At 53.9% G+C, this 14,186-nt stretch overlaps 1 protein-coding gene across 1 annotated transcript; it reads left to right on the top strand.

Annotated features, from left to right (window-relative positions):
• Window positions 1–2,229: 2,229 nt before the first annotated feature.
• On the top strand, window positions 2,230–6,409 carry LOC308238916 (required for drug-induced death protein 1). Its single transcript, XM_080651388.1, has 2 exons — window positions 2,230–2,534; window positions 5,155–6,409. The coding sequence occupies exons 1-2, from the start codon at window positions 2,244–2,246 to the stop codon at window positions 5,272–5,274; spliced, it is 411 nt and encodes a 136-aa protein (XP_080507514.1). The 5' UTR covers window positions 2,230–2,243; the 3' UTR covers window positions 5,275–6,409.
• Window positions 6,410–14,186: the final 7,777 nt, after the last annotated feature.

The raw sequence follows: 14,186 nt of genomic DNA, 5'->3' as shown, positions 1-14,186 counted from the left end.
GCTTTTAGGGTGATCAGAATGTCACAATTTAGCCAAAGGAATCCTTTAACTGGCCCAGGTAGCCTTGTGTGTATATGTTGTTTTGCGACACCCTATGAATATGCATATGTATATAAATATATGTGTTAGAGTGGAATACCGTTGGCAAGGGTGAATATATACCAATGCAGATTTTCAGGTTTTATTAGAAATACTCTTAGCCCTGGCTGGGTAGCTCAGTTGGTTAGAGCATCTTCCCAATGTGTCAAGGTTGTGGGTTCGATCTCTGGTCAGGGCACATACAAGAAACAACCAATGAATGCATGGATGAGTAGAACAACAAGCGATGTTTTTTTCTCTCTTCCTTTCTCTAAAATCATTTTTAAATAATGTTAAACATACTCTTTTGACATATAAGGTCACAATTCTGACCTCATTTCTCCATACAAATATTCTTCTATTCTCAATATTAAGTGCATATAGCTCAGTCATTATCCAAGTCTTCAATGTCTTTTGGATAAAAGAGAGAGAATCCGTTATATTGTGAAAGAATTCTTTTAAGTGTCAGATATCCCACTTCGAAGCTTTATCCACAGGGGACTTCTGGTTCTGCTTCCGATGGAAAATGATTCCAGAGACTCTGGGTCTGGGGAAAACACAGGTGTGACTCTGCATCGCAAACACAGATCCCATTCTTGGGTGGGAGGTGGTGCATCGCAAACACAGATCCCATTCTTGGGTGGGAGGTGGGCGTCGTGGCTGCAAGGACAGCCTGGAGGTGACGGAGTTCCAGGGAGGGCCTGCCTCACAGAGGAGCGCTCAGCTCGCATTCCTGGACCAGGCACTGAGCTGGGGGGTGGGCAGAGGAGTGGCCTGGCCTGGCCCTGAGAAGTGACTGTGGAGCACAGAGGTGAGAAACAGTCACCTTTCAGTGACAGGACAGTGCAGGCTAGGCCAGAATGTGGAAGAGCCTGGCCGATGTGGCTCAGTGATTGAGCATCAACCTATGAACCAGGAGGTCACGGTTTGATTCCCGGTCAGGGCACATGCCCAGGTTGCGGGCTCGATCTCCAGCGAGGGACGAGCAGGAGGCAGCAGATCCATGATTCTCATCATTAATGTTCTCTCTCTCTCCCTCTCCCTTCCTCTCTGAAATAAAAATGTATTTTTTAAAAAAACAAAGTCTTTATATGTCTAAAGCATCCTCCTCCCCCTTCCCGTGTGCAGAGGCTAGGAGACCAGCCATGTTCCGGAGTCCCTCGGGAACCGGAGGGAATGGAGCAAATGAGCTTATAATCAGCGCACTTCCAGGAGCTTCGGAGGCAGAGTGCGGCGGCGAAAGCCTGCAGGGGTTGGGATTTTCGGTGCCAGATGTGGGGATCTGGTCCCCAGCCTCAGAGTCCCAAGAGACTGGCACAGGTGTCCCCCTCTGCCAGCGCAGACCTAGCAGAAGCTCACGGGGAGGGAGGGGAGGATTCCCCAGGTGGCAGCTGAGGTGGTGCGTCCCTGCAGCCAGCAGCCCTGGGGGTGTCTTCCTGGTGCCCCGGCTTCCTGACCGCAGTACAAGCAACAGCTCTTAGTTGTTCTAGAAGTTACAGTGGGGATGGCCCAGTGGACAACCTGCTCCCCGCTTGGGAAGCCCTGGATTCCCTGTACGACATCCTGTCCCGTGCAGCCACACAGGCTAAAGGCAGGAACGCCGGAGATGACCCCTGGACTGATGGAGGTGGCGAGGGAGTGGGCAGTGGGGGCCAGGGGGCATTTGCTGGGCCATGGGCAGGAGAGTAGAGTGTCCCGTGGGGGGTCCCAAAGAACCAAGGAAAGTGCCAATCTCAAACACCTGCCAGGCCCCCCGGGGACACCCCTTGGGCAGTCCCAGCGAGGGAAGAACTCTCCTGCCCTCTTACCTGTTTGGGCCGCAGAAGGGCCAGAACCCGCCCAGCTTGGGAGCTGAGACACATCATTTGAGGTTCATGTATTTCGTGGCAAGTGACATGGTTTGGAAGTTCGCGGTGCATTGACCTTTCAGGGTGCATGTCCCTTACCCCTTGGGCCCGCATGTGGGGACTCGGGAGGGTGGGCCGAGCGCGGTCATGCCCATGGGGGCCAGGCCTTGGTGGGGCCGCCGCAATCCCGGGCCCCACGGCCAGGGGGCGCTGCGCCCTCAGGTTCCCCCGCCCCGTCCGGGCTGGGGTGGCGCCGCGGGCTGGGAGCAAAGGTTGGTGCCTTCACACCCCGGCCTTCGCCAGAGGGGCCGCGGCGTCATGACGGTGGGTGCCAGGCTCCGGAGCCAGGTGGCGGGCAGCCTCCCGCGCCGAGGGCGCTGGGGGCGAGGGCGAGGGCGGCGGGCGGGGGACGAGGAGCCCATCGTGGAGCAGCTGGAGCTGGACGACGCGGCGGCCGAGAGCGCTGCGCGCCCGGGGACCCCGAGCGCACGGCGGGTGCACCTGGCCGTCCTCCCCGAGCGCTACGAGCCGCTGGAGGAGCCGGTGCCCCCGGTGCCCGGGGACAAGCCCAAGCGGAGGTACCGGCAGAAGCTGAAGAAGTACGGCAAGGTAGGCCCCTCCCACTGCCCGGATCGGGGTGCGGGGTGCGGGGTGCGCCCCGGGCTTCCCAGTGGGGAATGGATTCCCGTCCCCACCGTGTGCCTGCGCTCAGCCTCCTGCGCTCCCCGGTGCCCTTCGGCTCCCCACAACCACCCTCCCTCCAGCATTCACTACTTACGTCCCCTGAACTGTTCTGCTGTGACCTGGAAAATGAAGGAAAAGTTTCTAATAAGGATAGAAACTAAAGCCGAGGTGTCCCTAGGCACCCATCCGCCAGCGTCCCCGCTGCTGGCTGGTTAATGACAGTCCCAAGGGTCGCTTACCAAGCCGGTTCCCTTCCTAGGTGTGTCTTACACTCCCCTGTGGGCTGGGCAGGTGGGGAAACTGAGGCCTGGGCGTGGACGTGTGCGGGTGGAAGGTGACCCAGATGCAAAGTATGGACTTGCAGCCCAGTGACTCCGTTTCTGGCCACATCCTCCCCAGGAGAGCCCACCAGCTGAGAATTGGGTTCTCGCCCCAAATATTCCCAAGGTTAATTGAAGGGCCTGGGAGCTGGACAAAGACACAAATATGCACCTGTAAAAATAATGCCATTTGCCCCGGGGGTGGGAGGCGAGGAGGAGAGATAGAGAGAGAGGATGAACGAGTTTCCTCCTTGAGATCAGACTAGAAGCATTTGAAGCTACTGCTGCCCCTGCTCCCTGGGGCTGGACACAGCGCCCAGAAGAAAAATCACGGATGAGTTCCATTGCGGTCAAAGGCCAAAGGCCCCGTCTGATTTATTGTCCGGATTCCCGGGGCTTATCCCACGTGAAACCAGCCAGGCCCCATTCCTGGAAACTTAGGTGTATCATCCTCCCTGAAGGTATGTCAGCAGCTTCGGGAGCAGTGTGCAAGCAGGCAGTTATAATCACATGAATAAACATGATAAAGCGGGACTCGCAGGCGTGGAGTCCTGCCAAGACTAACCATTTGCTTCCTGGTTCTGGCTGAGCCGAGGCAGCCATGCTTGCTCTCAGCAAACGGTGAGCGGATCAGGTGCACATCTCAGCTCAGACGCTGGCTCAGAAGATGCGTTTGGGGTCCTTACGCTGTGCCAGGCATTGTGCTAAGCACTAGAGAGACACAAAAACGGGGGTCCCACTCCCTTCTGACCTTTTCAGTGAAAGATGAACTCGGATCACTCAATGAGGGCGCGGAGCGTGTGTGTGTGTGTGTGTGTGTGTGTGTGTGTGTGTGTGTGCTGGAGGTGCAGAGACGTGCGGAGAAAGAAAAAGGTACGAAATGGCACGTGGGAGAGAGAGAAAGTCAGCCCGCTGGACAGACAGGGCAGGCTTGGCAGGCAGTGTGGGAAGTGACAGTGAGGTTTGTGGTTGCCATCAGGGATTTTCCGTGAAACCAGGTCCCCTGGTCATTGAAGTTGGACAGGCCGTACGGTTGAGGGACAAGGTGGATGACGAGGTCCAGGTCACCTGCATGAACGCTGAGGTCATCGAGAATGATGAGGGAGGTTGGGGATGAGGAGAGGAAGATGGGGGCAACAACGCCATCTATGTTGGTCATGGATGGCCATCTTAGTTTTCCTGTTGTGATTGAATTTGAATCCTTGGATGGCCCTGTCTGGTCTTGCAGAAGAGGGGCAGGAGGAGTGGAGATGGGAAAGGACAGTCTGTCCGGCCGGTGTGGCTCAGTGGTTGAGCGTTGACCTATGAACCAGGAGGTCACGGTTCGATTCCTGGTCAGGGCCCATGCCCGGGTTGCAGGCTCCATCCCCAGTGTGGGGTGTGCAAAAGGCAGCCGATCCATGATTCTCTCTCATCATTGATGTTTCTATCTCCCTCTCCCTCTTCCTTCCTCTCTGAAATGAATAACAATGTATTTTTTAAATATATTTTATTGATTTTTTTTAGAAAGAGGAAGGGAGAGGGACAGAGAGTCAGAAACATCGATGAGAGAGAAACATCGATCAGCTGCCTCCTGCACACACCCCACTGGGGATGTGCCCGCAACCAAGGTACATGCCCCTGACCGGAATCGAACCTGGGGCCCCCCAGTCCGCAGGCCGACGCTCTATCCACTGAGCTAAACCAGTCAGGGCAACAATGTATTTTTTAAAAAAGAAAGAAAGTACGCCCAGTCCTCACCCTTTAGGAGTTTGTAACTGTGTCTGAAACGCAGACTTTTCTGGATGCGGCGATCAGAGTCTTTCAGGAGACAAACGTGGGTTGGTCAGGGCTCTGTCCTGCTGGTAGAGAGAGGACAGGGCGGGCCCTGGGATAAGGGGAACAGAAGAAACCTTGACCCAGCCTTCAGATGATCTGATAACAGCTGGAACAGAGGAGGAGTCGGCTTTGGTTAAAAAAATAAAAATAAAACAAAACCGGTTTGGTTTCTGAGCCAGCAGCCCCTCTACTGTCCCCAAGATCTCGGAATGATCTGGAAATATGAGGAGCTTGAAAGCACTTTGCACGGTGGCGACCCCTGTCCTGAGTCCCCACATGTTCCCGGGCCCGGGGGTGGGTGTGAGACAAACACGGTAACTTGCTAATGTGCCCCGAATCAGGGATGTCACCTCGTGCAGAAGTCGCCTGACCGAATTCTTTGCTTTTGTCTTGATTCCTAAAAATAGAACGTTGGGAAGGTCATCGCCAAAGGCTGCCACTACGTGGTCATCGGCCTGCAGGGATTCGCCGCCGCCTACTCTGCCCCGTTTGCCGTGGCCACCAGCGTGGTGTCCTTCGTCCGCTAGTGGGAGCCGCGGAGGGCCGGGCGCAGTGGCTGAGCGTTGACCTGTGAACTAAGAGGTCACAGGTCACAGTTCTATTCCAGGCCTCTGCTCTCGGCGCCCTGCAAACCCAGAGCATCTCGGACTTGAAGCCACAGGATACCCGGAGAAAAAAAAGTGTTTGCCGTTTGAATCGGATGCGTGCTGTGAATGGGTCGTCTCTGCCCCTCTGCTGCGCTCTCTCGCGCCTCTCTCTTGGACACGGGTGGCTCTGCTGGACAATCCCGCAGAGAATTAGGCTGATGTTGGTTTGGGGTCGGAGTTAAGTTTGTTCACCCTGGAGCCTGGCGGGCTGGCTGGTGTGGAGGCCAAGCCTTACTCAGTGGGAGCACTGTGGTGACGATGGGGAGGAAGGACTTGTACCCGGAGTGAGGACATTTGCTACATTCTCCTGGGAAGGTTGCAGGCTGACAGGCGCTCACAGCCCTCGGCAGCCCAGCTTGCTTCTGAAGTCATGCCCCCCATCTCCTCCTCCGCCCTTGGTCACCAGGAGTTTAATTTCAGGCTTCAGAAGAAGGAAGTGACATCTCTTGGAAGGCCATGACACTGTGGAGCTGGGTTTGACAATGCGTCGTGACTGTTTAAAGTAGATAAACGCTTGTCGTTGTCAGGGCGACATGGACGTGCAGGGGGGCTGAGGGGAGGAAGAAGGGCAAGTTCAGGTGCAGGCTGCGTGGTGGGAAAGGTTGGGGAGGGAGTGCTCCCGGGGACTGGCCGGACTCACCTGCACGCATGTGGCTGGTGATGTCCTGACTCAGGCGCCAGCAGCATCAGCTCAGCGTCTCTGGGCCAAGCCATCGGAGGGAGCTTTGTCTTGGGAGCGAGGGAGATGCTACTTCTGAGAATGAAGGCGTAGGACTTAGAGAAGGAGCCAGGAAGTAGGAGACAGGCGCGGAGAGGAAGTAGAAACAGGACAAGAAGGAGGTTGGGGAGAGCAGTGGAGATTCAGGACCCAGGTCTGGGTTCTGGGCTTTGGGAAATCTTTGCGGGCTGGGCCTTTGGCTCCAGGAAGGAGCCTGGGAAGCTTGACGGCTCTTGAGCTCACATTGTCTGCCTTTTTTTTTTTTAATTGTTTGAAGTATTACAAATAGTAGTACATATGTCTCCTTTTTTTTTTTCCCCATTGACCTCCCCCCGGCCTCCCCTTCCCCCCAGTACATGCCTTTACCTGCCCCCCCCCCGCACCCAGCCCCCCAGTGTCTTGTATCCATTGGCACGTTGTCTGCCTTGCTGGCATCCTTCCCTCTTCTGTGCTGCCTGCTTTGACCACATCTCACCCGGACTCTAGGGTTAAGGTGAGCATGGTCCTGACACCCCCCAGCGTTACCCAGTGACTGATGGGTCCCCTGGTCAGGGAGGTGGAAGAAAGAGGAGGTCCCTCACCCCATGCCCTCTGCCAGCTCCTGCCATCGGCCACTGTCCTTTGTTCCCGGAATCTCTGAAAGTCCAAAGTAGTTATTGCTGTAGGATCAGTGGCAACACCTACCAGTGGCCCCTAGAAGTTTCCAGGCCATGCAAAGGAGGCCCCGATGCTCACGCTTCAGCCATCAAGCCCAACCAGGTAGCACTGTGGAGTAGAGAAGGCGGGAAGACAGACAGATGGACAGAAAAGGAAATGGGTCGGGGAGAAAGCTGTAGCTGGGAAGCTAAGACTTGGAGGCTCATGGTGAGATGAACTTGGATCCAATTCCAGCATCACTAGTGTCTGTGAGGATAAGAGAAAACAGATGCTCTTGTTCAAGCCCAAAGGATGAAAGTTGATCATGGCACATTTTCTCACATGAAGATATTACAGCATGCCTGCCCCCCCCCCCCCGGGAGCTGGGTGGGGGGAGTGGGGGGGAAGGATGATGAACGGGGAAGAAAAAGCAAAGCAGTGTTTAGTGGGAGAGTTGAGCCTGCTGATCCTGGGAAGGAACCTGGGAGGGAGGGAGGGCGGGGGGAGGGGGGAGGGAGGGGGAGGGGGGAGGGGGGAGGGGGGGGAGGGGGGAGGGGGGAGGGAGGGGTGGGCTGGGTTGCTGGGAGTGGTCCAGGGATGCTGAGCAGCCCCTGACACACCCACTGGGTCTCTGGGGAAATGGAAAGTGAAAGGTGACTCCAAGAAGGACAAGAGCTACGGAGGCCTGTGCGAGACCTTCCCCACCTTGCACCCCCACCCGCCCCCCTCACCCTACCCCCACCACCCCCATTTTAGAGACACTATCAGGCCAAGTTCATTTGGCTCTGGACTTCGGGAAGTCTGGTTAAGAATTAACCCAGGAATTCCAAAAGTCGGAACCTCACAGGGACTGTGCCCGGCGCCAGATTCCTGGCTCAGAAGATGAACTTCAGACTCGCTCAGCCTGAGTTCTCCTGACTCCCCGAGGGGCCACCGGTGCTGCCCACGACCTTTTATGCCTTTCCTTTCTCTCCAGTGTCTTTCAAATATCCAGGCCCGCACCCCACTGAGAAAGGGGTGTTAGAGCTTTTTTCCTGTATGTTTGACCTCCAAGGCTGCTTTTGTATCCTGATCTCGGCCGATTATGTAAATAAAACCCCCGGTTGGTTTAATTTTCTGTGCGTGAAGAAGATTTTTTTGCCCCCTCACTGTGTGGCCTTTGCATTAGCGAGATGCCCGCAGCGTCCAGCCACGGCCGCCGAGGACCTCACACAGCAGGCGAGGGCCCGACCGGGACCAGCCCGATGCTGCTCTGGCCCAGGCACCGGGAAAGAGGCCCTGACTCACCTGGTGCTCTGGTTGGCTGTTAAAGGTGGGGCCATTCTCTAGAATTTTCTAGAAGCTCAGCGGGATGGGTTTCAGTGTGCAGGAGCCTCAGCTCATGCATTTGTTAAAAATGAAAATTTCCTTGCCTGGCCCGTGTGGCTCAGCGGCTGAGCGTTAACCTGGGAACTAGGAGGTCACAGGTCACAGTTGTATTTCAGGTCCAGGGCACGTGCCCGGGCTGTGGGCTCAATCCCCAGTGTGGGGCGTGCAGGAGGCAGCTGATCCATGATTCTCTCTCATCATTGATGTTTCTATCTCTCTATCTCCTTTTTTCTTTCTTTCTTTTTTTAAAGCATGTTTTTATTGATTTTAGGGAGAGAGAAAGGGAGGGGGAGAGAAACATGAATGTGAGAGCGGAACATGGATTGACTGCCTTCTGCACGCCCCCTACTGGGGATGGAGCCCACAACCTGGGCGTGTGTCCTGTCAGGGATTTGAACAGGTGACCTCTTGGTGCATGGGAGGGTGCTCAACCAACTGAGCCACACCGGCCAGGGCAAGGTGGGACTTCTGATGGGATCTTAGTGGGGGCAGCGGGCGATGAACCCCATTCCGAGATTTGAAAAGATGCCCCGGGCTGCAGAGGGCACAGGCTGGGCCTGGGGTGGGCATCGCTGCATGAGAGGGAGGCTGGGCGGCTGGCTTGCTCAGGAGGAACGGCCTCTGCCTGGGGTGACGGGAGGGGACGGGTCCCCAGAGCCTATGGAGAAAACAGAAGTGACAGGGTTGGCCGAGGTGGGTGCAGGGGTGAGGGAAAGCGAGGAATCAGAATTCTCTCAGATTCTGGCCGGAGCAACAGAGAAGGCACAGGTGGGGGGCGGGGGGGTGCACGGGGGTGGGCGGAAGGAAGAATGCAGAAGTCTTTCCAGCTCAAGGCCAAGGCTGTTCAATTTGTACAATGCCTCTCTGCTGGGCCAGAAATACAATGCACAAAACCTTGCTGCTGCAGCCACCGTCTTTCCGGAGCCATTGTTATCATTTTTACCTTGGAGCCTGGGCAGTCCCGGGACTGGCCCGGTCCCTGACCTTGGCCTCTTGGGGGAGGCTGGGCCTTGCCGGACACTCCCCTGGGTCTCTCCTGGCATTGGAGTCTGCTGAACGCTGAACAGACACATTCAGCCCTGGGGGCAGGGGCGCCTGAGGCAGGGCTGTGGGGGGAAGGGGGGCGCTCACCCCTTCGGCAGGGAAATCCAGGCCATTAGGTGTTTAGTTCTACGTGGGGGTTGATCCTCATCACAACACATTGACACAGGGTCATGGTCCCCACTGTTGAAACGTGGGGAGAGGCCTCTCTGGTGCATCGAGCCGTGCAGGGGACAGCTCGGGCCCGGAGATTTCAACCCCACCCTCCATCTCACTTTTCTTCTCCTCCACCCTCCTCCCCTCCTCCTCTCCTCCCCTCCTCCCCTCTATCTAACAAGGTTTTTTTTTTTTGTTTTTTTAAGATGTTTTATTTATTTTTGTTAATCCTCACCCAAGGATATTTTTCCATTGATTTTTAGGGAGAGCAGAAGAGAGAGGGAAGGACAGAGAGAAACATTGATGTGAGAGAAACACATGGACTGGATGCCTCCCCCATGAGCCCTGACCAGGACCCGGGGCCGGGGAGGAGCCTGCAACCCCGAGGTACATGCCCTTGACTGGAATTGAACCCAGGACCCTTTGGTCCGTAGGCCGCCGCTCTATCCACTGAGCCACACCGGCCAGGGCTGTTCAGGTGATCTTGACACTAGACTTTGTGTGGCTTCCACAACCACCATTGGCCCAAACTATTAGGAAGACTGGTGGAATTCCCTCTCCCTGGGGAACGCGGGCAGCTTTCTACCCACATTCACGATGTTCAAGGCCTGGGCAGGTTAGTAAATAAATAGGATGAAAGGGCCGGGGAAATGGGGGTTATTTTGTGCGTCACGTGGGTGAGGAGACACTTTGTTTAATCCTATTTTCGGGGGGGTGGAGCCATCCCAGCAGGCAGGGACATTCTCACCCTCCCCAGACACCTGTGGGGCTCCAGGCCTTCCTCCTCCTCTGCGAGCCCAGAGCCCAGGCAGGCAGGCAGGCAGGCAGGCAGGCAGGCGCTGAGATCAAAGGCCCGCTTGCCCGCCGGCCAACGAAAACAATGGCAGAGAAACAGCCGCTGGGGAGGGAGAGGGGAAGCGGGGTTCTGCTTCCTGGCTGATAACCTCCTCAGAGTCAAAGCTGCAAAGACAGGCGGGCTCGGTCATCGAAGGAACTTGGGGGCCCGTTGGCCAGAGGCAAGAAGGTACCTGGGCCTCCAGGTCATCAGCTTAAGCCCCCATGATGTTGCCCTTGATGTCCAAGGGATATAGGTGATCTTTCCGCCCCACCCCCACCCCCGACGAATTCCTTGGAGCATCTATTTATGGATCAAGTATCAGCTGAGATATGACTGTGCCTGATACACAGCTAGACCCCCAGTCCCAGCTGGGGGGAGGAAGGTCGCTTACAGGGGGGACGCTTGCTGTGACAGACGGTCCGTTGGTCTGCTCCTTGCTCCCTGCCTGAAGCCACACATTCCCGGCATCTCTCTCTGTCCAGGGCTTTGGGTCATCCTCCTTCCACAAAGGGCAAGTGTGGGGGGCCACCATGGTGGGGAGCTGCCTCTTTCTCTCGGGGTGGGGCCCTTCGGGGAGACAAGGGACTCAATGTCTCAGCCGAGCAGGGACTCCATGTCCCCGCTGGTACAGGAATGGACACCTTGTCCCATTTCCCACTCAGGATGGCCCTGAGGCCCTAAGAGCATTCTGCCCCCTAGACCTGTAGGGACCTCAATGTGATTGTTCAAATGCCAGGGGCCGCAGACAGCGTGGCTTTGCTTCTCCCCAGTGGATTTCCAAACACTTGGCCTCCAGGCGACTCGCAGTCCCCACTCTTCACTGAGTTGGGTCAAGGGACGCTGTGCTCAGGATTTACTCCCCAGGAAGGAAAGCAGCACTTCCTTTCTCGGCCCCAAAGAACCCGCTGCAGGCACGCCCTCCCCGCCCTCCTCGCCAAAACGCTGGTGGCGGCGCCCCCTGGTGGAAATCTGGAGCAACTGCTGGAGACAGCCGCCCCTGGACCCAAAGGAGAAGGAGCTGGGGTTGATTGAACTCAGGGAGGCGGGAACTGGGGTGTTCCATGGTTGGGGTGATGCCGTCAGATCCAGCCGACTGTTGTCAGGAAGAACACAGATCGCGCAGGACCAGATATTTCGGTTTTTCAGGACAAGCGAGGAAGTTGCCTATTGAAAAAAAAAAAGCAACATAAAACCAACGGCACAAGCCAAAGAAAACAGGAGGTGAGCCAGAGTTTATTTATTTTTATTTATTTTTAATATTTTTTATTGATTTTTTACAGAGAGGAAGGGAGAGGGATAGAAAGCTAGAAACATCGATGAGAGAGACACATCCATCAGCTGCCTCCTGCACACCTCCCACTGGGGATGTGCCCACAACCAAGGTACATGCCCTTGACCGGAATCGAATCTGGGGCCCTTCAGTCCACAGGCCAAGGCTCTATCCACTGAGCCAAACCGGTTAGGGCAGGAAGTGAGCCAGAGTTTAGAGCCGCAAGCTGTGATTTCTGCGAAGATGAAACATTTAAGAGCAGTTCATCCCAACCCATAAACGAGGCGCCGTCTTGTGAACAGAAACGTGTTATAGAAAATATAAAAGTCACAACGAGGAACCTATTCGACAAGGAGAAAAAAGAACATGTGTAGTCAGTCACTTCTGAGTTTTCCCACTCATATTTGCTTCTTATACCTTTTTTTTTTTTTTTTTTTTTTTTTACTTCTTATACGAACCAGCAGAAACTAGGAGGTTTCAGTAAACATTATGGGAGGAAAAACTCAAAATAGAAAAATTCTTTCTTTTAAATATATTTTTATTGATTTTACACAGGAAGGGAGAGGGAGAGAGGGATAGAAACATCAATAATGGGAGAGAATCATGGATCGGCTGCCTCCTGCACGCCCCACACTGGGGATGGAGCCTGCAACCCAGGCATGGGCCCTGACTGGGAATCGAACTGTGACCTCCTGGTTCATGGGTTGATAATGAACTACTGAGCCACGCCAGCTGGGCAAAATAGAAAAATTCTTTTCATTAATTCTCCCCCCCACACACTATTTGGGAAAATAAATCAATTATCCTGAAGGTGCATATTCAACAGCTTCCAGAATACCCATGTCCATGAGGATGTACTTGAATTTTTTAGGGAAGAAATTCCCATCCCTTAACCCAGTGGTTCTCAACCTTTCTAATGCCGCGACCCTTTAATACAGTTCCTCATGTTGTGGTGACCCCCAACCACAACATTACTTTCGTTGCTACTTCATAACTGTAATTTTGCTACTGTAATGAATCGTAATGTAAATATCTGTGTTTTCCGATGGCCTTAGGCGACCCTGCTAGCGGTTCTCCACCCGTGGGTCGCGACCCATAGGTTGAGAATCACTGCCTTAATCCAACATGCAAAGCCTGGACACTTTAGCCTCATTCTGTGTCAAAGCCCCACCCCTTACAATTTTCTGTGCAGCCCTGAGCCTCATTCCAAACCATTTTCCTCCAAGAACACTTCAGGCTTTTTCAGAAGTTCTACTGCTCTTTAAAGTGCTCTTCCTCACATCTCCATTTTTAAAAAAATATATTGATTTCAGAGAGGAAGGGAGAGAGATAGATAGAAACTTCCATGATGACAGAGAATCTTTGATTGGCTGCCTTCTGCATGTCCCCTACTGGGGTGGGGGGATCGAGCCTGCAACCCGGGAATTGAACCTGGGACCCTTTAGTATGCAGGCTAATGCTCTATCCACTGAGCCAAACTGGCTAGGACTCTTTTCTATTTTTAAAAACTCCTATTCCTGCTACAAAACCCAGTTCACATGTTACCTCCTACCAAAACATGGTTGACATAGTACCTCCCCAAGTCTTCAAGCATAGTAAGCTACCCACCCCCAACCTGTGCTTTCAAAGTTCTAAGCCCATATCTCTAGTATAACAATCATTTTGCATAGGTTATAATTATCTCTTCATACATCTTTGAAATCTATCCAAAGATACAAAATTTTGAAAATACCTCATAGATTAGAAACTGGTAGGGTAGGTTTGCTGTTTTGCTCACCCAAAGCCTAGTACAATGCCAGACTGATTGTAAGTAGGATAATTAAAAAATATATTTTAAAATAATTTTGATTTTTTTTGGAATAAGTAATAATTTCGATGGTTCAAAATGAAAAAAAAAAAGGTATAAATGTGTGTAGGACTGAAAAGTGTTCGTCTCTCCCATATTTCCAGCCACCCAGTTTCTCTTCTTATCAGTAAATGATGTTACTCTTTTATTTTAATTTTTTATCCTCTGGATGAAGTCCACATTCCTTTCTACACAGTGTAATTCTTTCTCCCATCTGGTCTTGTTTATCTTCCCAGCCCTCTCTCTACACCCAGACTTTGCCCTCTGCTTCCGAGCCTGCACTGAACTTAGCCATGTTCTCTGTCACCCTCTCCCCCCACTCTCTCTGCACTTAGCAAAATGTCCCTCATCCGTCTGGCCTCAGCGCCTGTCCACAGTGGGTGCCCAGTGTCAGTGGGTTCCAGGAGCCCCCTTCCCCTCCCCCCTCCCCCCCCCAGCGGTTTTCTCCTTGTAACCTGATGGGATTCTCCCAGGCTCCTTGCCATCAGACACTCTTCCTCAATCTTTTTTTTTTTAATTTTTGATATATTTTTATTGATTTCAGAGAGGAAGGGAGAGGGGTGTGAAACATCAATGATGAGAGAGAATCATTGATCCGCTGCCTCTTCAACCCCAGCATGTGCCCTTGACTGGAATCGAACCCCGGTACCCTTCAGTCCACAGGCCCACGCTCTATCCACTCAGCCGAACCGGCCAGGGCGCAAGGAAGCTTTATCTACCTGCAGCAAGGAAAAGAAACGGGATTCACCCCTAAACTTTGCCGCCCGGGAGGGAAGTCAGCCATGGCTTGCATACACCTTGGGTCCAATCCCATGTGATTCTTTGCAGGTGGCTGCATCTGCAGAGTCCTGAGCTACAGTTTGACATTTAGCAAGAACTGCCCAGACCTGGAGAGCCTTGTGGGATCCCAGCAGGGTCG

The sequence above is a fragment of the Plecotus auritus genome, assembly GCF_963455305.1.
Source record: "Plecotus auritus genome assembly, chromosome: 14".
In the NCBI taxonomy this organism is placed as follows: Eukaryota; Metazoa; Chordata; class Mammalia; order Chiroptera; family Vespertilionidae; genus Plecotus; species Plecotus auritus.
The sequence above is the reverse complement of the archived record's forward strand: the minus strand, read 5'-3'. Positions and strand labels throughout refer to the sequence as shown.